Raw genomic sequence first — 25,536 nt, 5'->3', positions numbered from 1 at the left:
TTAGATTTTTTTAATGCCTTTTCTTTTTCTTTTATCTTTTTTCTGCCACAACCTCTCCAATAAACTCATAGTTTCAGTAAATATTAATTAAAATTGATAAAAAAAATTTTGTGTAAACTTTTTTAAACAGACATATAGTAATTTTATTTTTATAAGTAAATTTATTTTTAATTTTAAAAATACTCTCTCCCGATTTATTACGTCATTTTTAACGATTTACGTCATGTTTAGTCACCTAAAATTTTCTTAACAGATTTGATAATTTTTTGTTCGAACTATTACTAATTCATATTATAATAATTAAAAACATATTTAAAAATTGATAAATTTTTATGTAGGTTTTAAATACAAATAATAACAAAAAAATAGTATAAATAAGAAAAATGATAAGTGTGAATCGATATTGTGTCACAGTGTGTATGGGTTATAAAGGGTACATAAGGTGCGTACAGAATGCATAAAGTACTTACAGGATGCGTACAGATTAATCTATAAATATTCTATATTTGTTAATTTATGATTTGAAGATTCAAAAATTTATTCAAAATGATTAATTTTTGTTATAATATAGATTGAAATAAAAAAATTAACATAAATACGAAGAATGAGGCATGAGAGTATACTAAGATGCTTAAGGGTGCTAATAAGAATGCGTAAAAAGTGTGGAGTGCATAAAACTCATTTTAAAACTATCTATATAAATATAAATATATATATATATATATATATATATATACACACACACACATGTGGTGCAAAGGGAGTATGCACCCCCGCTAATCTGTTTTATATATATTTATATATAATAACATAATATAATATTTAAAATATATAATAATATAATATATATTTAAAAATTATTATTATTATTTTTATATATTATATTAAATATTATAATATTATAATATTTAATGAGTTGGATATTCTTTTCCTTCTCTGAAAGTCTTGCCGCTGATTGTGGAAATACTAGATGGCTTCCATTAAATTCCCACAGAGAGAAGTTGCAGCTTCAGCTCCATACTTCAATTTTACAGCTTTTAATAATGTATTATTCAGATCAAATCAGAAAGGCAGAAATTTCAAAATCCAAACTTTCCCTTCTCCTTCACTTCAAATTCAAAATCTGCAGAACTCAGAGTTCCTGGAAAAACCGGAAGATTGAGCAGAAGGAACATTTCCAGTCTATTATACATAGGAATAGATTATGTAATTAAACACTGTAAAAATACCCTCTTTTATACATCTAAATATACTAATTAACCATAAAAATACAAAATAAATCTTCAAAAATCAAGGTTCAATTTTAATTTCCTTGATCCTAAGCGAGGGCATTAGGACCAGCACAAGCCTTCAACACAGGACTCCAAATCCACTGAACCAGGAACTTCCTCCCTCTCCTTCCATTCATATTGAAAGTTCTTTCTTCTCTGTCTTTCATCACTTGACCAATATACCCTCCACCGCCACCTGTCCCGTACAGCCCTTCACATAAGTCTCCTATCTCCGTTGGAGCCGTCGGATCTTCCCCCGCGTACCACGCATTCACCAGCGGATTCGTCGATAGCTCAGCGAGCTCGTGAGCTATTACGCTTATCATTCCGTCTACTCCTACGTCACCGTTTGGCGGCTTCAACGCCTGCAGCCCACTTCCGCCCATGTAGCCCGGCAGCGCAAAAGGGTACGCGCAAACTTCCGGGCATTGCTTGGCGGAATTGCCGATCCAGGCATGCGGTAATGTGTAGCCCACCATCGACGGAAAGGTGAAGTAATGGAACCCGCAAACGGCTCTGCAAAAATCTTGCATTGTAACGTCCGGCGCCGTCAGTATTAGGTAGATTCCGTTCCTGTGGTCGACGGGAAAAGGCGCCGACTTTACCGCCGAGGCTATCACCTGCTGTACGGACAGTCTCGTGAGGTGGTTGCCGTGAGAGTAAGCATGGTCGGTGTATTCGCCGGCAATGAGGATGGTTCTGGAGACGTTGGCGCCGGTTTGGTCGGTATAAAGAGAGACAGTTTGCCACCACTGGGAGACGGAGGGACTGATGGAAGATCTGGCAGCCTTTTTGGTTGATGGGCCGGTGGAGGAAATAGAGAGAATAAAATCTCTGATTAGGAGTTTCTGGGAATTCGCCCACCTGCCGTACCAAATGAGGAAGACGTTTATCGGAGAAGAAGAGAGTACAGGGCCCATATGGTAGCGGAGGTTAACTAAATCTGAGGAGCCTTCAAATTTTTTCGAGGAAGAGAGAGCTCTTGGAGGGAGCTTTGGGTTGATATATTCAGGGTGTTTTGTAGAAAATGTTTGCATTTGCTGTTGTTGTTGTTGTTCAGCTGAAGCTAAAAGTAAAGCAAAACAAGTGAATGTTAAAGCGAGGAAGAAGAAGTAGAACGGGTACAGTGGCGACATTGCGGTGGTGTAGACAGGGGGAGGATGAGGGGCTGATGGAGGTGAGGCTTACTATGAAAAGAGGATGGGTTTTATAAAGCGGGGAAATGGGCTGGAGACAGCTGCAATGTGTGGGCACACAGTATGTGTAAGGTTATGGGAAAGTGGGAATCGACCTTAGTGCATGGAGAATTCAAATCGACAGGAATAAAATAACTTCTTTTTTATTTACCAGTGCCTTTAAAATTCAATGTTATTTGGTAAAGAGTTTTGGGACTTTTGAGATCAAATCTGGGTCAGTCTCTTTCATGGCGGTGACTGGTGAGTGAGTGAGTGTAGATTTATAGTCAAAAGTGACAGCTTTTTCTGTATTTAGCTAAGAAGATTTAAATTTGCCTAACAAAAGTTGGTGAAAGATTTTACGGTTTGAATGACTGGTTATTTCACCTGTTGAGGTGGAAACTTTGAGGTTAAATGATTGCTAATCATTCGAACTTCCAAAAATTTTTTTCTCTTTCTTTCTTTAAATTTTGTTTCAATCGAATAATCCATTCAGAATAAATATATCATATTAAACAAATAAATTTTTTTTAATTTAATAATTATTATATTAAAAAATTTAATATTAAAATATCAATCAAAGAAATTTAAACACATTCTCTCATATTTGAAACTCTATTATTTTATTGATTAAACTATCTTAAAAACATTTTATCAAAGAGTTAATGCATAATAATTTGATTTGCTTTTGTATTTTAGTTTTGAGAATTCAATTAGAAATATAAATAATATGTATTATATAATTAAATATTATTTTATTATTAATTCAATCATGAGACATACATGTTATGGAATAATAAAATTTTATTTGTATTTAATTTTAAATATTCAATTTGATACTTAGATAATATGTCACCATATGCTTGAATAATTTTGAATTAAAAATAAAATAATATTACGATGATATAATATTCAACTCTTAATGGATAGCTCAAATGACAAAATAAAAGATTTCATATATAAGAGAATATAAGTTCAAGTATTCTTTAAATATATTAAAATGAAATCTATCACTGAACCTCAAGTTTTTAAGATGAGGTTGATCATTAGAACTAAAGTTTAATTTACCCTATGTGATCGAATTTATCTCTAGATATAGTTTGAAAAAAAACATAAAACCTAAACAACTAATTAAATATCCAAAATTGATAGAATTGGTCAATTTAATGTGTTCCCTGTGTGGAATTCCAAATCTCAAAACACACATATAAGTAGAGACCTTGATTAGGTACATCGCAAACACCATTGCCTTTGCTGCCGTTGGATTCGTTGACTTTTTAAAATATATGATATGATCTTTACGAGGGTAGGGCGTACATCACTCATATATCACTTTCAAAGTATCACAATTCCTCATGGCCGGTTTCGGTGAAGGACCCCACTACGAAGTATATGTGGAGTGCGAGGTCCTTGCTAAACATCTCTAGATGGGCCATGTGTCGATTTGTGATTGAATCAAACTTCCACTGTTTTAGCAGCTGTATATTTCTGTCTTCGATCTATTATGTTTTCTTACAATTATTCTTGTTTAAATTCCACCGTTACATTTTGCGTATTAATACATACAAATACGATTTACTTCATTTATAACATCATTAAAAATCAGATTTAATTGTCAAATTCCATAATTTACTTCATTTATAACATCATAAAAAGCAGATTTAATTATCAAATTCCATTAAAATAGTTTCTAAATTTGCAAACATTATGTAAGTTTGTTTCGCATACAAGCTTTATTAATGGGCCAGGGTATGGGCCTAGCTTAAGATTGAGCCACCAATCAAGAGTCCGACCGCCAATGAGCATCGGTAATCTATGGAAATTTCACACTAAATAATGAGCAGGGGCCGCGCGAACGCAGGCCCCCAATTCCACAAATTACCACGTACACTCTCCCACTGTGGAGATATTAGGCTGGAGCACTCCCAAGTGCAATGTAAGCCTCCGATCCAGGCCATGAGCCTTCTTGATCAGCCATTGGCCCTGCCCAGGTAAGTATGTTTTTCCATTTTTGAACTCCTTTTAATGTACTCTTTCTTATCCATTCTAACCCTCTCTTTAACCGATGTGGGATCAGAACCGCTTCCCCAGAAATGAAACAAACAAGTGGCGGGTGATATTCAGTGTAACTCTTGAATACCAGCAAGCAAGTGAAACAATGCAGGCAAAACAAATGCCAATCTTACACACACAATGCTTCCAACCAGAGCATGAAATCTGCAAATTTTGGTACCTGTAATGCCACCGGACACACCACCAAAGGGAATTTTCTTCCGCACAGTACCACCTTTCGACAACATCATAGACCGGAGTCATGGACAGGGGAAACGTGAAGAACAGATTAATAGAGTGGCATAGTTCAACCAAAGCAGTGACGAATCCAGGCTCCATATTAGAAGTTATAATGTCATTGGTTTCATCTTCAAAAGCATTGTCTCTGAATGCACCAAATCCTCTATACATCAATGCAAATAAAAGCCATACTCAAAAGCACCACCAGAATAGTGAAAAAAAAAAAACAAAATAAAAGACATTGCAATATGATTGATTGACTCTAACACATATGTTATATATGTGTGACGTCACTTCGACAATTATCTAATATATTTCAAATAAAACTATAAACCAAACTTATATCAAATCAAATCATTTTTTAACTTGTGATAATCTCTAGTTTAACTTAGTTTTTAAAATGAGTTGACTTTTTCAATTCAAATTCAACTTAAATTTGAGTTAAACAAATTTTAACCCAACCAAACCTAACCAAAATCAAGACAATTTTTAAGATTGTACTAGTTTATTTGGGTCCAATTTTAATCCAACTACACCACTACAACCCACTACCGCTTGCCGACACCACCAATAACCCACTACCACCAAGCAAATGAGCACCACCCTTCCACCACATGGCAACACTCACCACAAAAAACACTTTTGATTGAGATGAGACAAAATGGAGATTGATTGATGTAAAATCTTTCTTAACTAATTAATTGATGCACTCAAATTGACCTGAACACTTCTAATCGAGATGAGAAAAGATAAAGTTGATCGGTTGAGATTGGCTGTAGTTCCCTATTAAGGTGTTAAGGTGAAGCTCTTATAATATTTATTGAACCACTGTTGTATATGCATTAAACTTTTTATTCAGCGCCCGCATTTAAATTTACCACAATTTCCCCCTCTCATTTCTCCTCCACACTCCATTCTAATTTTCTATTTACTATCATTTTCAATTTGTCTTTATGCTTTCAATTTAGTTTAATATAAGGGGTATTTTAATAAAATTATTTTATTTTTTATTATTATCAATTAAATATAATAATTAATTATAAATATCAATTTTATAGAATTCATTAATAATTTATACCGATTAAATGAAAAAAAAAAAAGCAATCCTATAATGTTGAAAATTGAAATATTTTTTTGATAATTTTATTATATTACTATTTTCTATATATTGTTTTTTATTTCTGTAAATAATATATAAACGATAATAATGATAAATATAATTATTTTGTATTAGATAATAGTTAGGTGCTTTTTGGTAAGTAAAAGTTCAAAACAGAGCTAAGACCAAGAGTTGAGGGCGAAGACTAGCTTTTTAACCAAAGACTTTGCGTTAAAAAAAAAAAAAATCAAAATTCTCAGAGATCCGATTCTACAACATGAACCTCTGGTGAAACTGTTGCAACAAAAAAAATGGCTAATCTGCTTTGCGATGTTCGTTTACTTCTCGTAGCTGCTGGCGTTGCTTTCATTTTCTTCCAGGTACTCTCCTAATCGTTTATTAGTACAATTATTATTGTTTTTTTAATTGAATTTTAGATTATGGTGTTCAATTTTCATTAATTTGTTAAATTACTGTTAATTTTAGATGCGGCTTTTTTCTACGCAATCAGAGTACGCCGATCGGATGGCTGCTGCAGTACGTTTTTAATCTTTTGTTTTCATTTTTTGTTTGTTATCATTTTTTCTAATTGAAATGCTGAATTTGCTATGATCTTAGTTTAATTGCAGTTATTTTGTGATTATAATTTTAATCAGGAAAATGAAAAATTGTTCTAATTTGTAGAAAAAACTTGTAGAAAAAAAAGGTTTTTAATTTGTGTGGTAGAAGTTATCATTTTATATGTTGATGATTACCATTTTCGTGTAATATGTTAAAGTCTTGGTCATATTTACTTGTGTTGAACTGTTGTTGATTGTGCATTCTTGTTTCTCCTTAGGCGTTTCTTATTTTTTCATGCTTTATTTAGTTAATGTGTCTTGAGTGTCTATTGAAACAGTTATTAAGCAAAATTTTGACAGTATTCTGGTGGTGCCATTCCTTATGATGCTTAACATGTGTGATGTTTTACAGCTTGAATCAGAGAATCATTGTACAAGTCAAATGCGGTTACTAATTGATCAAATAAGCATGCAACAGGGCCGGATTGTGGCCCTCGAAGGTTTGTGCCTTCTGTTTTTAATTTAATTGAATTTTTGTTATTGTGTTATTTTAGATGGTGGATTTGGGACTAGTACTTGCTTTTGAAATTTACTTTGTCCAATAAATCATTTGATAAGTGTACATGTATATAGGGGGAAGGCTGATCTCTGCAATTTGTTGTTGTCATAAAAAAGGCTACTCTTGCCATCACATAACTCAAAGATGTTATCTGTATGCATTAAATGTCTTATTTAGTTGTATGACTTTTGATTTCTAATGCAGTCATTATTTGAACAAAAGTATATTGGTTCATCAGTAGTGGTCCATGACATCTGGGGTCATGTTTCATGATGTTTTGCTAAATCATATGATGAGACATGGTTGAGTTTTGTGCCATGCTGCTAGTACGATTTCTCTGCATGTTAACTTGAGTACTTGGCATACATATATTAACTTCTATGAGTGTTGGTTATGGAATCTATAGGAAAATATTATTTGGAAATGCAAGAGGTTTCTCTCTCTTCATAGTCCTATTGAAATTGTCAACTTTCATTTGCTGGAAAAACCCACAGATATGTTATATTTAATTCAACCACTAATATTGTGCTATTTTTTCCAGAAGAAAAGAAACGTCGAGACCAAGAATGTGGACAGCTGAAAGCTCTTGTTAAAGATCTGGAAAGTAAGTTCTTATGAACAATAAAGTCTCTTTTGCAGTAATATTTGTCACATTTTTGGGTTCTAAATGAAAATTAATTGAGATCTGGAGAACTAATGGAGGGGAGTTCTCATATGATATTTTGGAAGTTTTCATTTTTACAGCTTAGCTGCAGTCATGTTCAAATAAATTACATATTTTTATGTTTGACATCTTTGGTACATCCCTGGCGTTTATGCTAGTTCAATAGTTTGGATACCATGAAATATGTAATTGGAAGGAAGTTGAGCTCTGAGACTAGGTTGATTTGGTCGAAGAAGATCACATTCAAATCCCAAATGAGATAACAAAATGTAGTTTTCCTGTCCAAATTGCTTGACTGGGAATCAACTTTGAATTTGACTTTTCTGCATAGGTATTATCCTACTGAGAGCATTTTTCGAGACTTGTTATTTCTCTGTGCTCATGAGGCCATGTGAACTAATCTTTTCCTTGCAACTACTCTATTCATACGTATTCTTAGACATATGCCTGTTAAGTAATTCAACCCAAAAGTTTTAGTTTATAGATAAGGGTCCAACTATAGTGTTTAAGCTTTTCATACTGGAAGGATGTTCTTAGGTGTAACATGATGTTATGGATGTGTTACAAGATGGTAATATCTTGTTTTTCTATATGGAACATGAAACTCTATTTTTGGTGGGTTAATTGCGACTCAGATTGTTGAGCCAAGACAATCTATTTAGTTTTTAGTTGATTGTAGGATTTGTTCTTTTTTTTTTTTCAAACTTTTATTTGCATCAGTAATTTATGAGTTATTTATAGATTTTAGATATTTTTGCTGTTAGAGTAGTTGCATTATTACATATTCATCTGTGTTAGTTACTTTTTGTTTGAGCTAAAGCCACTTACTGATTTCTTCTTAATGTTGTAGGGAAAGGTCTAGAAAGACTCATTGACAAAGTTCAGGTTTGCTTGAAATGCATAAATTCTCAGTTTTGTTGCTTTGAGGTCATTAGTTCCTATCTTTCTGACCATCCCTTCTGCTGAACTCGTTAGGTGCCAGTGGCGGCAGTTGTGATTATGGCATGTAATCGTGCTGATTATTTGGAAAGGACTATTAACTCTATATTAAAGTATGTACTATTTCTTGGATTTTTTGTGTTCGATAATCTAGTGCATAAATAGTCAGGTTTTTTTTCATGCTGTGCCCTGAATCTCCATTTCTACAGATACCAAAGCTCTGTTGCTACGAAGTATCCACTTTTTGTATCTCAGGTACTTACGTTTGTAGGCTTCTCTGCATTAATACAAAAATTAGACTTTTAAACTGTGATTTAAGAGACAGATGTAAAATTATCACCTTTGTTTTCCTTTTAAGGATGGGTTGGATCCAAATGTCAAGAAGAAGGCTTTGGGTTATGATCAGCTAACTTATATGCAGGTAAATCATATCATATGGACTCTTTGAGTTATGATCAGCTAACATGAATTTGTTGCCCATCTTTTGAAATAGTTGTTTTTGAATATATAAAGCATTTCTCATGTTCTAGTTAAACTCTTGGGATTATATTTTCATCAGAGCTGGTTCAAGCTTTGATCAATACTAGCTTGCTTTAATTGCAGCACCTGGATTTTGAACCAGTTCATACTGAAAGACCCGGGGAATTGACAGCATACTATAAAATTGCTCGTAAGAATTGCTTTCAACATTTTAGCTTGTGTTGTGTTACAACTTGTATAAATTTGTGAACTTAAATGCTAACTTTCTCTAGGTCATTACAAATGGGCATTGGATGAATTATTCTACAAACATAATTTCAGCAGGGTTATCATTCTAGAAGGTGAAATTGCCTGCCATCAGCTTGTCATTTTCAATTGCTTTTCATATCTCTGAAATATGTCACTTGTGTATTATCACGAAAAAAAAAAATTTCTTATTATAATGTTGTTTCTTGAAGACAGATGATATGGAGATTGCCCCTGATTTTTTTGATTATTTTGAGGCTGCAGCTGCCCTTCTTGACAAGGATAAGTATGCTGTCTGAATGAACTCAAATTTGTACTTGTCAAATTTCTTTTTGTAATCAGTGATTTCTTTCTGAAATCCAGTGTCTTTACATAAAATTTGAACTGTGTTAGGTCTATTCTGGCTGTTTCCTCATGGAATGACAATGGACAAAAGCAGTTTGTTCATGATCCTTGTAAGTTTACTAAACTTTTTCTATATGGTAATCACCATAGGACAACTAATTACATTAATATGATTGCTTCTATTATTTTATTCTGTTGGAGGATGCCATAATTTTTCTTTGTTATATTTCATCATAATAACTTTTTGGCTACAAATTTTGTATGTTTTGGTAGCAGGCCCTAGTTTAGGATTTGGTGAACATGTGAGATGTTTGGGTATCAGGGGAAAAAATTAATTGTACTAGTTATGTAATGTTTTCCTGTCTTTGTGCCCTCTTTATTATCTCATGCAATGCCCCAACAGTTTTCTTTGATGTGACCTTACATTTCTGTTTCATTCTATTTCTGCAACACAAACCATCACCGAATGATTTTAATTATTGTAATTCTGTTGACTTGTCTCTTCACATCTTTCTCTGTCTGTGTGATGTAGCAGTCTGTGGTAAAACAATAATTCTGTATTATTCCATGCAGTACAGATACTATCCACAAAGTTTGAATGTGATTATGAAAATTTTTTGAAATAGAAGATTTTGCATTTTAGTTGTCTCTAATATTCTATGTTGTGCTATGCAGATGTACTTTATCGCTCGGATTTCTTTCCTGGTCTTGGATGGATGTTGGTTAGATCTACATGGGATGAACTATCACCAAAGTGGCCTAAAGCATATCCTTTTTGTTGTTTGCATTATGAATATCTGATTTAATGCACAATTAATCTATTTTTCTCTTATAAACGATTTTTCTTTAACAAAACATCACTTACTGGGATGATTGGTTAAGGTTGAAAGAGAATCACAAAGGTCGACAGTTTATCCGTCCTGAAATTTGCCGAACATATAATTTTGGTGAGCATGTATGTATGCCATTTTCACTGTATGGCTGATATGTTAATTTTTGAACTCTCCAGTTATCTGTGTTTGTTTTTATAGACTCAGGCTTTCAGAATGTTTCATGTATGATACCAACTTAACTCTATGGCTGATATGGTGGTTTATGAACTCTCCGGCTATGTGTTTATGTTTCTATGGTTAATTACTTTTCTTTTTACTTGAGTTTATATATTTCAAACTTATAGATTTAAACTACTGTGAGGGGAATTTGATCTTAAGACCTTGTATAGGTTTAAAGATTACCAGTTGAGCTAGCTACCATTCAAATGTCGATAGTTCTGTATCATTATTCACCACACACACACACACGCGCGCGCGCGCACACACACACACACACACACACACACACACACACACACACACACACACACACACATACATACACACACACACATATATATATATAGTTTTCCATTGTCATACACCAAATTCCCACTTAGCGTTGATACTAATTCATGTTTGATTTTCATGCAGGGTTCTAGTATGGGGCAGTTCTTCCAACAATATCTTGAGCCTATTAAGATGAATGATGTTCTGGTAATTACCAATTTCTTTTCCATTTTGTTGTCTCTTTTTTAAGTTTCTCTATATTTCTCAATTGCCGGTATAAAATTTTTTCTTCTGCTTGTTCTCTTGAAAGGTTGATTGGAAGTCAATGGATTTGAGTTACCTTATGGAGGTAATGTATTATCTGAAGTAATGGAATCGAATGCAGTTATCATCTTTATCTTTTTCAACAATTTTGTGGTAAAGAAATTGTGCTATATTCTAATATAGGACAAGTATCTGAAGTACTTTGCCAAACTTGTGAAAAAAGCTAAGCATATCAATGGAGCTGATGCTGTTTTCAAGGCATATAACATAGAAGGCGATGTGCGTATTCCATACAAAGACCAGTCAGATTTTGAGCGCATTGCACATCAGTTTGGAATATTTCACGAATGGAAGGTAAATTCATTAGAGTAATTTGTATGATCTCTTGTTTCTTCATTAATTGAGATTAGGAAAGGAGCCACTTGTAATCATGGCAGAGGCAATCGTACTAGCAATTTCAGTGTTTAACTGCATTGGCTTAATGATAAAAAGGCCCTTGGTTTCAACCATAAGCATTCAAATCCCTTTGGAGCTACATGTTTTAGATCTCATCTCACAAGTTCTCTGGGTACTAAAATTGTAGGGTAAAGAGACTCTAATTTAGAAATTGGTCTTCTTGTAGAGAAGTGCCTCATAAGTTATTTCTTCTTCTCGACTCAACGACCGGAAAGTGATGATAATGATAAAGATGAGCTACTTTCCCTGTATCTCTGACAGTAAAAACTTCCATTCTTTCACCTTAATATGAATGCTTGCAGTTAGTACACTGAATTTTTTAAACATGATGCACATTCCACCTGTTCTTGTTGTAAATTATCTTAGATCTCCTGAAAGTGCATATTGTCCTCCGGCTTACTTTTCATCCTCATTTTCCTGCGTTTTGCTCTTTTCAGGATGGTGTACCAAGGACAGCATATAAAGGAGTAGTGGTTTTCCGATTCCAAACTCCACGGCGTGTATTTCTTATTGGTCCTGATTCTCTGAGGCAGCTCAGAATTAACGATCCTTGATGTATAAACAAGGTCAGCGTGCAGGGTACCAAGGTTGAGATGGAGAATGTTTTTCCAAACATGACTTGTTTTACGGTAAAATGAATCAATACTTTATCACTGCTCAAAATTTTTTCATCGATGTAACAGATACCATAATGTTCTGCTCCTCCAGACTGTACTTGCTGATATACTACCGTAAAAGACGAATATGCCCGATGAGGCAGTGATTTTGTAGGTTCTACAGGAATTCCATGTGAATGTAGCTGAAACAATATTTATTTACGATAATATGTATTGCATGGATTCAGCACTAGAAAAATTTGTAGGGTTGGAATTCAATCAGTCGGTTGTTGACTTTTTGTGCTGACATGTTTTTTGAAAACTCATTTTGAAACCATGTTCGTTACTTTAAGTGGGTGGATGTTGATGACTCTCAAAGTTGGATTGGTTTTGAGCGAAATCGAGTTCAACTTTGAATCAATTCAAGTTTGATTTGATTTGAAAAGTCAAACTCGCACTAAGGTTTGATCTTGACAAGCTCTTTTAAGTCGGTTTGAGTTTCACTAAAACGTCGAGTTTAAATTTGGTTATAGTATTGAATTGAAATAGAGTTGAGTTTGGTTTGTTAGTGTAATTTAGACAAAATTGATTAAAATAAAATGATATTGTTTTAATATATATGATCAAAATGATATTATTTTAATTTATTTAAGTAAAATTTTTTAAGTTCGTGAGTCTAATGGGTTAAATACTCCTTAAGTTTAAACTTGACATTATAGAAACTTTATATTTGAGTTTGAGTTCAAATTATGTTCTATTGAGCTAATCAATTCAATTTGAATCCAATCAAAAAGTGTGAGAAATTGAATGAGCCCAATATTCATAAACATATCTTGCGACATTCTAGTAAGACTTCGAGCAAAATCCATAGTAAGATTCTGAAGTGTCTGCAGGCAGGCACTGATGCAAGATGATATCGACGATGGAAAGGGATGACAATGGTAAGAGTAAATTACATTCATAGAATAAAGCCTATTTATAAAATTTTACGGATAATAAAAAAAATAGTTATAAAATTGAAAATAGGTCTAGTGTTAAACCGTCAATAGCTTCACTATCAAAATCGGAAACACAAGTCCGTATTTAACGGGCTAAGCTTTGGCCGGCGGGGATAACTGCTTATAACTTCTTATCCTGCGCACTTTCAGCGTATAGTCGCCAGTTCCCTAGCGTAAACACACCTCCAGTAGAAATCTGTCCTTCGATTCTTCCTCTTTTGTTTCCCATGGAAGCTCGTCGTTACACACCGCTACTCTGGAGATTCGAACCTCTGCTTCTCATCTCTATCTCACTGGTACGCCTCAATCGCAATTTCAATAACAATCAGCATCTTTACTCTCGTTCTCTACACTGTTAGTGACAGATCATCGTCGATTAAACTTTAAATTGCTTCGTAATTAGAAAATTTAGACCGCGTAATTTTGTTTCCGTTTCTTCGTTTACAGGTTATATTTAGTATTAATTTTATTAATGCAGAGGTTTCGGATATTCGAACGATGTAAGCTCTGCAATAAACCTTTTTATACTTGATATTTATTATTTTATTTTTTGTTGTTTGAATTATTATTAATTCATGAGATTCGTTTTCTTTCTCACCAGGCGAAGAGAACTCAAAGCAGATCGGTCCTGGTATGATAAGGTTGATTCTTGTCCGTTTATCTGTTAGTTGAATTACATAATTTGATAGAATTGTACTTGCTTTTTCAAGCTGAATATATATTTATGAATTTGCGCACTGAGCAGGGTGATTCAGTGGCCAGATTCAACGGTGATCGAGATGAGGAGGTAATCTGAAAAAAGTAGAGCGGATTTTAATTGGACAGAAAATCATTGTGACTTATTGTTTCTTCTCTATTTGTGCAGGATATTGAGATAATTGCAACGTACAGTGATGTTTCTGGTGCTGTTCGGATGGGCAGAGTGAAGATGAGTCACCTTTCTGCCTCATGGGTTTTGGAAAGCCCGAGTGATGGCGATCATGACTTGCCAATAAGTTCACAGGTACTAACTATTGATTTTTAGTATTCAGTAAAACAATCTTAACTTATTGGAAAAAAGAACTTCTGGATATCAAGTTAAAATGGTCTCATTAATTTGGAGGCAACATATTTGAGAAAGTACTACATAATTTTCTACTAGAATCTGTTGATCTAATAGTGTTTAGTGCATATTTGAGTTAGTTTTGAGATAGAGCACTGATGTGTAATTTTTGGGTCGAATCTTTGCACCTTTAGACAGAAGGAGAATTGTCTGAAGGTACTGTGAGATTACAAGAAAATGTTGACCAGACCGTGGGAAATGGTCAGTGTAAAGACCTTGGATATCGTAGAATCACACCAATGAGCCCAGTGAAGCTCAAGCGCCAGGTGACAAATCAAGTGGATCTATCTATATTATCACATAAATTATGTGGAGTTGATTGGATTCATGACCATTTCTTTCTGTTCAGATTTTGAGGCAGAAAAGGAGGGAACTTCGCACTGAAAAGCTGATTCAAGAAGATAAAGAAAATGATGACAAGATTCAAGCAATAGAATTTGAACAGTCTAGAAGCCTTGATCCTGGTGTCATGAAGTACAGTATATGGAGGAGAGATTTTGAAAGTCCAATTTCTGATTCTACACTGAAACTAATGCGGGACCAAATCATTTTGGCCAAAGTTTATGCACAAGTAGCCTTGGCTAATAATGAAACTAGTCTTTATAAATCTCTTATGCAACACTGCAGTGAAAGTCAACATGCTATTGGAGATGCAACTTCTGATGTGGAGCTTCACCCAAGGTATTCTTACTTTTTGTCCTCTGTTGTGTTTGTCAGGCATATTCACTTGGTTTTTCATGCAGATAATTCTTTTTACTTGTTCCAGTGCACTTGATCTAGCAAAATCTATGGGCCATGTTCTTTCTATAGCAAAGGACCGATTATATGACTGCCCTACTGTGCAAAGAAAATTACGGGCCATGATTCGATCAACTGAAGATACTGTTAGTTCACTGAAGAAAAAAAGCTCCTTTTTAATTCAGTTGGCTGCAAAAATTGTTCCAAGACCATTGCATTGCCTACCACTGCAGCTAGCAGCTGATTATTTCCTACAGGGTCATCATAAGAAAGGAAATCTGAAGAATGAAAAATTTGAAGATCCATCTCTCTATCATTATGCCATCTTTTCAGACAACGTACTTGCAACATCTGTGGTGATTAATTCTACCGTCCTGCATGTAAAGGAACCTGAGAAACATGTTTTTCATGTTGTTACAGACAATCTAAATTTCGCTGCAATGAAAATGTGGTTTCTTGTCAATGCTCCAGTAAAAGCTACAATCCAAGTTGAAAATATTGATGATTTCAAGTGGCTGAATTCGTCGTACTGTTCTGTTCTCCGTCAACTTGAATCTGCCAGAATTAAAGAGTACTATTTCAAGGCAAATCATCCTTCCTCGCTTTCTGCTGGGCTTGACAATCTGAAATACAGGAACCCAAAGTACTTGTCAATGCTGAATCATCTTAGATTTTACCTTCCTGAAGTTTACCCGAAACTAGACAAAATACTATTTTTGGATGATGATATTGTGGTACAGAAGGATTTAACACCTCTTTGGTCCATTGATCTGCATGGTATGGTGAATGGTGCTGTGGAGACTTGTAAGGAGAGTTTCCACAGATTCGATAAGTATCTCAACTTTTCCAATCCAAAAATTCATGAGAATTTTGATCCAAATGCTTGTGGTTGGGCATTTGGCATGAATATGTTCGACTTAAAGGAGTGGAAGAAGCGAAACATCACTGGAATATATCATTACTGGCAAGATCTGGTAAAGCTTTACTGTCTCTTTTCTTCGTTCAATTCTTTTTCAGTGAATTTGATTGTCATTCTGTATTGTTTCAGATGCTTTATGCATTGTATTGTTTTTTTCCTTTTTATGAATAGAGTGTCTATAGAATGGCGACTAACTTTTCTTCCTTTCAGTTACCTGAAGAAAAAGATACCTTCAACTTCCAGCTTCTAATTTATTTATTTTTCATGTTTTGCAGAACGAGGATAGAACTCTTTGGAAACTTGGGTCATTGCCACCAGGACTTATTACCTTCTACAACCTCACCTATCCTCTGCACCGGAACTGGCACGTTTTGGGACTTGGCTATGACCCAGCCCTTAACCTTACCGAGATAGAGAACGGGGCTGTTGTTCATTACAACGGAAACTACAAACCATGGTTGGATTTAGCAGTCACTAAGTATAAGTCTTTCTGGTCTAAATATGTAATGTATGATAATTATTATCTTAAACTTTGTAACTTCAGAGAATAATCTTTTCTTTCCGCTCTCCTCATACCCACACTGACAATTTTTTCCAAGAAAAAAAGAAAAGAAAAAAGAAAGGAACAATAGGATTTACCTGCCTTGTAGCCCTTGTAGAAACTTCCATTCTATTTAGAGAAAGAAAGTTTGTAGATAATTTATTTTTGAAATATTTATTTTGTGTGATTAATATTTTTTATGTGACTGCCAAATGGTATAAAAGCATACAAACTCAAGTATGCCTCTTGACAATGCGCTTCTCAACTAGTCTGGTGTTGCGCCCAAAGCTCCACGGTTGGAGCTCGAGTATCAAAGAGTTAATTTCTAAAGGAAAATGGCAAGATGGGATTTACCATTTTTATGAAATGAAGCATGCTGAAGTTGAACAAACAGACCCTTCACTGTTTCCTCTCCTTTTTAAGGCTTGCTCAAATATCTCCTGTGTCCATGGAAGATCCCTTCATGCCTGTTTGATCAAGCAAGGCTTTGAATCATTGACTTCCATTGGTAATGCCCTTATGGACTTCTACATGAAGGGTAGATTCATAGATTCTGCAATGACTGTGTTTGACTGCATGAGTAGTAAAGACTCGGTTACTTGGAATATAATGATTCATGGGCACCTTGATCGGGGTGGTCTAGGAGAAGGATTATGGTGGTTTTATAAAGCAAGGATTGCCGGGTTTGAACCCAATACTTCCATTTTGGTGCTTGTAATTCAAGCTTGTCGTACCCTTGGAGCTTACTGTGAAGGACAAGAAGTTCATGGCTATGTCGTTCGAACTGGGTTTCAGGCTATTCATTCAGTCCAAAATTCTCTGTTGAGAATGTATGTAGATGTCGATGTTGACCGTGCACAAAGATTGTTCGATGAAATGTCTGAGAAAGATGTTATTTCGTGGAGTGTGATGATTGGGGGTTATATACAAAGTGAGGAAGCCTCTTCTGGCCTGCAATTGTTTCAGAAAATGATTTCAGGTGCAGGGATCGAACCGGATGGCATAACTGCGGTTTGTGTTCTTAAAGGTTGCACAAATTTGAGGGACTTGATTATGGGAAGAATTGTCCACGCATCGGTAGTTTGTAGAGGTTTAGATTCTGATTTATTTGTTGGAAACTCTTTGATTGATATGTATTGCAAGTGCGAAAATACTGATTCTGCATTCAAAGTTTTCAATGAGATGCCTCGAAAGAACGACGTCTCATGGAATTCTATGTTATCTGGGTTTGTGCTAAATGTGAAGTATTCAGAAGCACTCTCACTGATTTATTCAATGGGGAAGGAAGATAATGAAGTAGATGAGATATCTCTCGTGAATATTCTTCAGGTGTGCAAGTATTTTGTTCACCCGATCGGGTGCAAGTCAGTTCACTGTATAATACTTCGACTGGCATATGAATCGAATGAAGTACTATTTAATTCTCTTGTTGACGCTTATGCAAACTGTTATCTTATCGAGCATGCTTGGGAACTTTTTAGTGCCATGAAGAGAAGGGATGTGGTTTCATGGAGCACAATGATTGCTGGGTTCACCCATTGTGGTATGCCTGCTGAAGCAATTTCCGTCTTCCACGCGATGAACCAGACACAACAGAAGCCTAATGCAGTTACCATCATAAATCTGCTTGAAGCTTGCTCAGTTATGGCTGAAGTAAAGAGGTCGAAGTGGGCTCATGGAATTGCGATTCGCAGAGGCTTGGGAGGAGAAGTAACTGTGGGGACTGCAATCGTGGATACGTACTCAAAATGTGGAGCCATAGAAGCCTCAAGGAAGGCTTTTGATCAAATTTCCCAGAAAAACATTGTCTCATGGAGTGCCATGGTATCAGCTTATGGCATGAATGGCCTTTCACAAGAAGCATTGTCCTTGATCACTGAAATGAAATCACAAGGCTTGAATCCCAACTCAGTGACAACTCTCTCAGTTCTATCAGCATGTAGCCACGGCGGGTTACTCAAAGAGGGGCTTTCCTTCTTCAAATCAATGGTTCAAGATCACGGAATTGAGCCGGAGTTGGAACATTATTCTTGCATAGTCGACATGCTCGCTCGGGCAGGAAAACTCGACATGGCCTTGGATTTCATCAACAATATGCCTAAAACTTTGAATGCTGGAGCAAGCTCATGGGGGGCAATCTTGAGTGCATGTAGAATCTATGGAAACAGAGAGCTCGGAGACGGAGCTGCTGCTCACATTCTTGAAATGGAGCCTCTGAACTCAGCTGGGTATTTGCTGGCTTCAAGCATGTATGCAGCTGGGGGATTGTGGGCTGATGCTGCTAGAATGAGATGGCTGGCAAAGGAAAGAGGTGTAAGGGTTACTGGGGGTTATAGTTTGGTGCATGTCGATAACAAGGCATGTAAATTTGTTGCTGGAGATAAGTCTCATCCACAGGCTAGTGAGATTAACACTTTAGTTGAGGAGTTGCATAGTTGTTTGAAGATTGATGAGAGGGATATATTCTTGTGTAGCTATATATAAATTTACAGTTAAATTTGTTTATAAATAGCAAGTATTTGTGCCTGTCAATCGGGCCCAAAATTTTTTCAAACTCGAGCTTCAAACAAGCTCATTCGGATTTTATTTGTGATGTTCAAACCTTCTTTTGAGCCTAAACCAGAGGTGAATCTAATCTAAGCTATTCAGGTTTGAATAAGTCAATTTCGAATTAAAACTTTAACATAACTTAAAATTTATTTTTTCATTCATCTAGTAATATTGTTTATCTCATCAATGATACTATTCATTCCCCTAACAACAATGCATCCCAACAGTGGCCTTTTGATAATAGTATACACTAGCTGCATCGATCCCATCTTTGTAACCCTATATTACTCCAACTAGTGTTGAGTCACCATTTATGCTACTCAAAACAAATAATCAAGAATATCTGTAGTATCTTGCATTGCTAAATATTGTTATTCAGGGTTTGGACCCTTTGAGCAATAAGATTTTTGCTCAATACAAAACTACTAAATATCGTGTTCAATGAGGTTCACAAAATGAAAATTGACTGTACATTCAAGGAAGGTACGATTAAAACTGGAAAGTTAACATTGAATTTGCGGCACCATTGAAGCTTTCAACCCTCACTATTTACAGACTACAAACCATTTAACAAAATCTCCCACCACTTTGACAAGCTGCCAGCTCCACATCATTCTAACCATGTATATATTGAATTCTGGCCCCAGGAACCAACAGAAATAAATCTTTTAGGTTGGCGCAGAGCTGAGCACAGCCTTCCTTGGTTTCAGGTAAGAAGCTGCATGAAGGGAGATCTTGATTGTATGTTTTTGAGATGATTTATATATGTCTATACACTCCTCTAGGTCAGCATCACATGTCAAAAGAACCCACTCAAGATCATCGTCCAGATACTTGAGATTGATTGTACTGAAATTGTCTATACTAAAACGCTTTGCAATCTCTTGTTGGATGTCTTTAAACTGCCAGTTTGGTTGCAGGCTGAACCGTATTTTTTCTTCTCCGAAAGTTACCTTGACTCTCAAGGTACCGTGATCTTGTGGGGTGTGGTTTCTATTTTTTGGCAAGGGAGGTAGGGGCTCATGGCTTTGTGATCTTGCAAGAAGTTTCGGGTCTTCCTGATTTAAGGCATATAATTCTGCATCACTGCAAACTTGCTTCAGCATCCCACCAGAGTCTTCTACATTCAATGCATCTCCACCGCTCAATGCATTGACAGTAGTTGTATTCTGGTTTGCACCAGTGGAACAAGAAGTGCTTGAACCAGAGCTCTGACTGCATGAGGAAAATGGGGATTTTGTAACAGTAAAACCTGTTCCTAAACCAGTGTCAGGTTGGTGATTTAAAGGCTTCGAATGTTCACCTGTCTTCGTTGATGAACAAGGATCTTTCCCAGAAAAGCTTGGGGAGCTCAATTCTGGAAAGCTGTTATAGAAGGATCCAAGTTTGATAGAACCATCGGTACCTTGGACAGAATCAATCACAAGTTGGAGTTTCCTTAACGAGCGGCCAACCTTCTTAATCTTTCGCGAAGGCCAACGGGTGATCCCATGTTTCCTGCATATCCTTTTTAGAGTTGTAGGGCACACTGCAATCCGAACAAGGGAAAACAATCAGCAGGCTATATGTAGAAAAAGCACTGACTGTTATATACAAATGCTACTTCTCCATCCTCAAGAATACTTAGAATGGAAGTGAAGGTGCATAGCAAATATAAGAGAAAAAGAGTTTGGTAATTAAGTTCATAAAAATCTAGAGCTTGGTACAAAATGAATCAGAAGTATAATCTGAATGATGAAAACATACATTGCCATTTTCAATTTATTTGGTAAAAGTAATCCCCTTTTCATACTGTAAATACACAAAACATCTGTAAGACTTTATGAAAACCTACTGATGATTTGATTTCAAGATAATATGATACTGTCATATCAGTTAGATGTTGAAGACAATTCTTCCAACAAGAAATTGTCTGAAAATTTCTCCAACAAGAGATTAGGTTCTGCTACCAGTAATAACTGAAGTTCAGACAACCACAGTTAGAGCAAGGTTTGGAAGAACACTGGCTGACAATGCTATTTCAATATGCAGTGGAAATAATTAATCATGCTTAATGAGAAAGGTTTGAATATTTAAGCTCTCAGGTTTTCATAAGTATCAAGTTGTTTCCCCCAAAATTAAAGATAGTGGAAAGTTAGGCCTTAGTTTAAACAAGATTATGTGATTTCCAACTGAAATTAAAAATTTCCCTACCGCCAATACTCTTAGCAGCATCTTTAAGGCTCCCAGCAAAGTATTGTTGAAGAACTTGCAAGCTGATTGTCTTCTCCATCTTGGTGCGCCTCTTCTTTCCTGCTTTTCTGCTTCCTTCCAAATGAAGGCCACCAAGGGAAGAAGAGTCTCCACTACCCTGAACACTAATTCTGGCCTCAGAATTCTGCTGAAATTGCCCAAGCTCTGGAAAAACCTGCTGATGGTATGATTCTCCTGTAGGATCATCCCAATCTGTCATCACCTTGAGCTCTTCTTTTTGTTCTTTATGAAAATCCCATGAGACAGAGACACTCTTACCCTTTTGTTGGGCCTCTATCATGTGTGCAACCCCAGATGACTGCTCTGGAGATGTTTCTTTCGAAGGTGAAGAACCATCTGAAGCAGCTCCCAATTCTGTAATGGCTAATACAACTTCGTCCAGCTCCATTGCCATGGAAAGATTTAAAGTCTGGCAAGATTGTTGTATAAATGTAGACAACGAGTTCAGCATCCACTTTTGCTCTTGAGGGTCCTGGCATTCCTTTGGCAAGAAAAATTCCAAGACATATTCCACAAGTCCAGTTTTTACGCTCCTTAGTGGAATTGCTACAGCGGCACATAAATCAAATAACCGAGCATGATGAGAGAGCGGATACTTTGACTTGCTAAATGCAGTTATATCAGCTGCAAAACACTGTTTTCTTGTTGAGAATGCTTTCCCAACTAGTCCTTGGCCTTGAAGGAGCTGGTGCTCGGAGCATGCATCAAGAAAGCCTGATAGTTTTTCATTAGCTGCAAAGCAAGCAGGATCCATAGTAAAAAAACAATGAGCAGAATTCTCATCAGACTGCAGGCATCCACTTTCACTTTCACCGTCACATGAGACCCATGTCAGAGCTAAAGGCAAGCAATGTCTCTGGCAGGCAGAGGTCAAAACTTCTGCTATCTCGTGTGATCTTGCATGGTATGGCTTCCTGCAAACCTATGAAGAAGTAAGAAAACATCAGTGACTACAGATATTCATCATAACATTTTGAAGCATATATAATCTTAATCATCAACCCACCTTTGCACAGGGCGTGCTGAAGTTTTGTGAACTCCTAAGATTCACAGCCTGCAAATGAACATTCTTATTTAGACCATTTAAGGAAGATAAGTCTTATTTTACTTCACAGGTAAGGGAAGAGAAGCATTATAGAATAAAGAGCAATAAACATGGGTTCTTCTGAAAGGTCTTTCCAAGGAAACATTACCCCCCCAAAAACATAAAAAAATTAGTCAAGGCATTCAATAAACTACTACCAAAATGAAGATTACTGACAGTATAGACACCAAGCAAATATAAAAACTGGAAACAGAATACACAAGAATCTAACGTCATTTTGACCAAGCAGACTTACTGTGACATCCATAAAAAAGAATGGAATGAGAAAAACATGTTCAAAAGCAGGCGAGGCACATTCAGAGATAGATCATGAATGGTGTCTTTGCATGTATAAATGATCATAAATTTCACGAGCAAATGGCATATACTTTTGGACACTTTTGCTTTCATTCAACAAATTAATTGAAAGTTTGCAACTTTTCACATTCTAAGAATAGTCTTTCAAACGTGGAACTATGCAAGAAAAAGGAAAAAAACTGGAAGAAGAGAAGATAAGAGAAAAAGAAGAAGAAAATACCTTCAGAGCTTGGCAGACATTTTGAAGATCTGGGCGATAATTAGTCTTTTGACTGGTTGTGATCATCTCAATGACACCCAAGCAAGTCCTACTGCCTCGTTCAAAAACAGGAAGGGCAAGGGATCCATGTACATCATACTGTTTTGCAAAACCAACCCGTGGGTACTCATCACTTCTGAAAAAACGAACATCAGGCGTGCATTCAGGCAACTGATTCAAGAAAACTCGACCAGGCAACCCAGCCAATTCTTTAGAATTCTCATCAGCTGCAAACTGATAGGCTTCTGATACAGTTCTGTAACTTTCAAGACCCTTGCAATTTGGACCTAGGAAATATGGCTGGCCAACAGTAGTAAGGACATGTCTGCCCTCAGCTCTTACAGGCACCCATATCTGAATAAGGACATTCTTATCCTTTACATACTCTTTCAGACGAATAATAGCCTGAAATAATCTGTCCTTCACTGATGAAGGACCAGAACTCACACTAGGTGGAATCCACAAACTTCTACCTGACTCAGTTCCTTCAACAGGAAAATTCCCACATTGAACAGTAGTCTCAAAACCTGCAGGGTTTTGAGAACCAGTTTCCTGCCGCTCTTCGACTTCTGCAATAACTTGTGAAGAATTTTCAGAGAACTTCCTTTCTGTTTGTTCTTCGTAAACTTGTTGATTAGACTCTGAATTAGGCAACAATTGTGGTGGTTCATTAACAGCACCAGAACTTGAAAGGCCCGGCAGTAAAAAGTCCAATGTATCTGTTGTCTCTAACCAGCATCCTTCCATCAGGAGCTCATCAATGAAATCAAAATCCATGGCAGTATCTGGAAAGGCTCCAGACTTTGAATTAGGTGAAAAAGTGCTATCATCCATATCGACAATTCTTCAACTTTCTATCAAGCAAAGACTAGTGAACCTATTGTCAAACAGTATCATGAACCAAAACACAATAGAACAGTAAAGATGAAAAACAAAAAGAGGAACTTCCAGGAAGGATTGTCTTTGCCAGTATCCAAAAACCCAATCTGTTGAAGTCGCAGAAACATCATCAACAAAAATTTGTTTTTGTCAACTGCAATCAGAAATGCAATTTAGCAGGAAGAATACCTACCCACACTTTCATTCAACTCACACATAAAGCATACAATATAGCCTTTTGGTATAATTTTAAACACCTAAGCTTGTGGTTGACCCTAAATCTTGTTCTACAACACACTAAAATTTCACTCAAAGTCAAAACTAATGTATTTGATGAATAAGATTTCGATCATGAATTCGAAAGAACCTAGCATCTCTGGTTGACCTAAAAAAGTTCTGATTCTGAAAGCAATAATAATATCAGCACGCTTGAAAATTACATACAGCAAGGCTTAAATTAGAATCACACACAACAATTTAAAAACAGAAAAGCAAGAAATGGAAAAAAAAAAAAAAAACTAGCAATTGTGCAGTGATGTCAGGATTCACAGATTGAACTAAACAACTAATTTAAACGAAAAAGAACCCTAACCCACTAAGCAAAACTTCGAACTCACACTAACTTCAAACAAAAACTAAACAATAAACAAAACAAGAAAAAACCAAAAAAAAAAAATTCAGTATGACATGAACAGAGGAAAACAGAAAGTGACTCACTTAATGAAGATTCTTTTGAAAAACCTGAGTTGGTGCATGTGAGTCGGTGAAGCAAATATAAAACATGGACAGAAAGGAGCAAATACGAACAAAAAGTAGAGTACAAAACAGCAATGCTCACAATGATTTATTATCTATCAGAAACATCGCCGATAAGGGTCGTACATTAGAGTATCTTGCTAGCGCGTGAAGAATCTTTTCCAGAAAAAAAAAAATTTATCGGGACCTACAAGTATTTACTCAAATCTCATGGAAACCCATTTGAAAGTCATCTTATTATATAATATTTATCGGAAATATATCGGGGGGTCAAAATTTATATTTTACAAAATTAAATTATTTATGTTAAAATTTAATTCACATATTTATATATTATTTATTTTATTTAATTTTATTAAACGTGAGATTCTTTTTTCTTATTTGAATCTCCTGCAATATTTTATATATATAAAAAAAGATAAACCGGGATACTTAATCACCTCTCTTCTGTTTTTCATTATAGAATCCCCTGTACTAAAAGAAAATTTGAACTGAATTGGGCTCGAAGCAAAATTTATTTAAGTTCGGTTCAAACCCAGAAGGTTTGTGCATGTCTCTGCATCGAAACGTTTTATATTGGCGTTTGTGAGTGGATTATGATTCTCTGGCTAGTATAACAAAGAGATGAGTCTTCATATGTCTCTCTTTTTTAACATTTTTCCGTGGAAAAGATTCTTGGGAGCGAGACTTGAAGATTCTCAGACGATCTCCAAAAAAAAAAAAACTCTCAGATCCTTAACCATGGTTAGTACAACGAGATTCTATATACAGTAAGCATCCCATTCATGTAATCATCTCAAACCATCTTCCTGATCTCCACCATTAAATTATTCAACGCTGATCTCATCTTTTTTAAGAAATTAAGAGCTCC

General features: G+C 35.6%; 5 protein-coding genes and 1 non-coding gene across 14 annotated transcripts; 3 read left to right on the top strand and 3 right to left on the bottom strand.

Annotated features, from left to right (window-relative positions):
• Positions 1-1,077: 1,077 nt before the first annotated feature.
• LOC123226890 (protein EXORDIUM-like 5) lies at positions 1,078-2,497 on the bottom strand. Its single transcript, XM_044651449.1, has one exon. It carries the CDS (start codon positions 2,405-2,407, stop codon positions 1,319-1,321), a length of 1,089 nt encoding a protein of 362 aa, XP_044507384.1. The 5' UTR covers positions 2,408-2,497; the 3' UTR covers positions 1,078-1,318.
• A 1,789-nt stretch (positions 2,498-4,286) lies between these two features.
• On the bottom strand, positions 4,287-4,445 carry LOC123228469. Its single transcript, XR_006504699.1, has one exon. It is a non-coding gene; the product is annotated as a U1 spliceosomal RNA (small nuclear RNA).
• Positions 4,446-6,005: 1,560 nt separating this feature from the next.
• Positions 6,006-12,605, top strand: LOC123226889 (alpha-1,3-mannosyl-glycoprotein 2-beta-N-acetylglucosaminyltransferase-like). Its single transcript, XM_044651448.1, has 18 exons — positions 6,006-6,217; positions 6,324-6,374; positions 6,810-6,897; positions 7,498-7,560; positions 8,471-8,505; positions 8,596-8,672; positions 8,769-8,814; positions 8,918-8,980; positions 9,163-9,229; positions 9,312-9,380; positions 9,502-9,571; positions 9,679-9,740; positions 10,306-10,396; positions 10,492-10,585; positions 11,097-11,159; positions 11,263-11,301; positions 11,400-11,570; positions 12,110-12,605. Exons 1-18 carry the CDS (start codon positions 6,149-6,151, stop codon positions 12,224-12,226), a joined length of 1,335 nt encoding a protein of 444 aa, XP_044507383.1. The 5' UTR covers positions 6,006-6,148; the 3' UTR covers positions 12,227-12,605.
• Positions 12,606-13,298: 693 nt separating this feature from the next.
• Positions 13,299-16,737, top strand: LOC123226888 (probable galacturonosyltransferase 3). Its single transcript, XM_044651446.1, has 9 exons — positions 13,299-13,562; positions 13,714-13,766; positions 13,868-13,907; positions 14,012-14,053; positions 14,132-14,269; positions 14,503-14,634; positions 14,718-15,049; positions 15,135-16,080; positions 16,301-16,737. Exons 1-9 carry the CDS (start codon positions 13,494-13,496, stop codon positions 16,574-16,576), a joined length of 2,028 nt encoding a protein of 675 aa, XP_044507381.1. The 5' UTR covers positions 13,299-13,493; the 3' UTR covers positions 16,577-16,737.
• An 81-nt stretch (positions 16,738-16,818) lies between these two features.
• LOC123226887 (pentatricopeptide repeat-containing protein At2g17210) lies at positions 16,819-19,120 on the top strand. Its single transcript, XM_044651445.1, has one exon. The coding sequence runs from the start codon at positions 16,819-16,821 to the stop codon at positions 19,048-19,050; it is 2,232 nt and encodes a 743-aa protein (XP_044507380.1). The 3' UTR covers positions 19,051-19,120.
• A 326-nt stretch (positions 19,121-19,446) lies between these two features.
• LOC123226886 (protein NLP2-like) lies at positions 19,447-24,880 on the bottom strand. Of its 9 annotated transcripts, none has more exons than XM_044651442.1 (6): positions 24,627-24,862; positions 22,992-24,063; positions 22,376-22,423; positions 21,628-22,291; positions 21,310-21,543; positions 19,447-20,644 (listed from the first exon to the last, which is right to left on the bottom strand). In XM_044651442.1, exons 2-6 carry the CDS (start codon positions 23,862-23,864, stop codon positions 19,785-19,787), a joined length of 2,679 nt encoding a protein of 892 aa, XP_044507377.1. In that variant the 5' UTR covers positions 23,865-24,063; positions 24,627-24,862; the 3' UTR covers positions 19,447-19,784. The 9 variants fall into 9 exon arrangements, with proteins under 9 accessions (XP_044507377.1, XP_044507371.1, XP_044507370.1 ...); XM_044651444.1 differs by having other exon boundaries at positions 20,060-20,331; positions 20,420-20,644; positions 21,310-22,291; positions 24,627-24,866; XM_044651436.1 differs by having other exon boundaries at positions 21,310-22,291; positions 24,748-24,880.
• Positions 24,881-25,536: the final 656 nt, after the last annotated feature.

This window comes from Mangifera indica, chromosome 10, assembly GCF_011075055.1.
Source record: "Mangifera indica cultivar Alphonso chromosome 10, CATAS_Mindica_2.1, whole genome shotgun sequence".
NCBI lineage: Eukaryota > Viridiplantae > Streptophyta > Magnoliopsida > Sapindales > Anacardiaceae > Mangifera > Mangifera indica.
This window is presented reverse-complemented; position numbering and strand designations above follow the sequence as displayed.